The sequence below is a fragment of the Tupaia chinensis genome, unplaced genomic scaffold (genome assembly GCF_000334495.1).
Source record: "Tupaia chinensis unplaced genomic scaffold, TupChi_1.0 Scaffold000226_1, whole genome shotgun sequence".
Classification (NCBI taxonomy): Eukaryota; Metazoa; Chordata; class Mammalia; order Scandentia; family Tupaiidae; genus Tupaia; species Tupaia belangeri.
In genome coordinates, this window is record NW_006159701.1 from 3,207,725 (window position 1) to 3,209,758 (window position 2,034).

General features: G+C 59.0%; 1 protein-coding gene across 1 annotated transcript in view; it reads right to left on the reverse strand.

Annotated features, from left to right (window-relative positions):
- Positions 1–2,034, reverse strand: part of TTC28 (tetratricopeptide repeat domain 28) — a gene marked incomplete in the record, with an annotated part of 584,271 nt that overhangs the window by 38,106 nt on the left and 544,131 nt on the right. The window contains 1 exon segment of the mRNA XM_027771579.1: positions 958–1,098. Within this exon segment, the coding sequence (XP_027627380.1) occupies positions 958–1,098 (141 nt within the window).

Consider the following 2,034-nt stretch of genomic DNA (forward strand, 5'->3'; position numbering starts at 1 on the left):
GGGGAAGGGGGGGAGGCGCCCTGAGGTGCTACCAGCCAGTGAGCAGCAAGGCCAGGGCTGAATCCTGAGCCCCCGCTCTGCACTCTAGTTTGCAGACAGGAGTCACACCATCTGGAGGAGGCCGGCAGAAAGGGCATGTACTCCCAGGCCCAGTCCCACTTCCTCACACCTGGTCGTGTCCCTACATGAAACCAGAAGCTGTGAGGGACACCTGTGGAGGTGGCAGGGACGGAGGACTGGGGGTGGGCCAGCTTGAAGTCCTGGCCTCCTTTCAACCTGACTGCCAGGCCCTGCCTCCCCGCGCAGAGCTCCCTTCCCACTCCGCGGCCCTGGGAAAGTAAACACACGTTTGTCACCCTGACAGCACAATAATGGGCGGAAACTGGGCGGAGCGGGAACACAGGCACACAATGCTCACAGCCAGGCCACCGGGCAGAGGCCACCTCCACCCACGTGGCATCACTTCCCTCCTGTGTTCCATGGGCAACCGGGGACCTACAGGGTCTATGACGCCTTTCTGGAGAGTTCTGTCAAGATAGGACTCCCAGGTTGTTGCCAGGCACCCAGATGACAGCAGGACCGAAGTCCCCACCTCCGCTTCCTGCCCCGTGTATCTGGACTCATCTGGGTGTCACCTGGTGCGAAGGTGAGGCAGCTGCTGGCCAGGATCTCAGCCGCAGCTCGGCCCCCAGTCTGCCAGGCCTCCCTGGTCAAGTGTGAGGAACCGCCAGCCTTGCTGCGAGCCCGAGTCCAGGTCATTCCTGGGCCCCCTTCCCCTTCCCACCTGCTGGCTGCTCCACTCTCCACTGCTGTGAAGCAGGCCCTGACAAGCACTCGAGACAAACGCAAGACACAAGCTGAGCCTCAGCAGCTGGAGTGCGTGTCTACACCAGCACGCTCCCTGTGCTCCGAGCGCCCTGCCTGCCCATCAGGTCTGGGGCCAGCACCCTCACGCACCTGTTAAAGAGGTTGTTGCGACGGACCATGCGCAGGAAGCCCGTGGGGTCGGTAACGGAGTTGAGTTTGTTGCTCATCTCTTCGAATTGCTGGTCCATGATGTCTCCAGCCTCGCTCTCCGTCTCGCTGCTGGCACAGGCCCTGTGGGGTCACAGAAGCAGCCGTCAGAGGGAGGCAGCGCTGTGCCCGACAGCACTCAGGTCCCACCACTCTGCCAAGAATGGCCCTCCTGGTGTCTCCTGGGACAGGCATCGCCTCTGGCCTGCTCAGGCATCGGCTGGGCACTCCTGCCAGGTAGAGCTAAGGTGAGCATGGTGGGGCGACACCCCTCCCGGCACGAGCTCAGTCCAGAAACAGTGACTAAGCATGTGGCAGGTGCCACACTGGGCACAAGGGACTGGCCTACGAGGGAGACAGCATGCCCGCAGCAGCTGCGAGGCCAGCAGGGTGGGTGCTATGTGACATGCAGGCTTCATTTCCGAGCTCCATGTGCGGGGCTGACCACTTCTGAATCCATAAATCTTGTTTCCCCATGATAGACTTCCGTGTAACGGCTCACCATGGGCTATAAATAAACAGGCCAGGCATGCAGGTTAAGGTGCTGGAGTTTGAGCCCTGGACCTGGCAGATTGAAAATCATGCCAGGCACATGCCTGCCCCAAGTGTCAAGAGGACAATGGAGGAGACGGGATTGCAGCATGGCCATCTCCCCTGGGGTGATTTCTCACTTTCTCTGTCTCTCTCTGGTGAGTACACACACCACACAACAAACTAAAAAACTCAAAAATAAACAAACATGCAGAGGTGCCTTGACTCACCAGCATGGTTAAACTGGGAAGGCTGGTTCAATGTAAAAGCCATGCCCCACGAGTCTCCACAGGGGCACGTGTTCATGGCAGTGCTGTCGGCCCACAGCCATCCTCTATCCACACCACACCTCACAGCTACAGCTGGTTCAGCAACGTACCTCCCCGTGCCATGTCTTTACCTTCCTTTGGCATTGGGATGACAATAAGACCTTTGCCGAGAAGCTAAATGCCATCAAGTTCACAGGACAACTTTTTCCAAAGCTTCCTG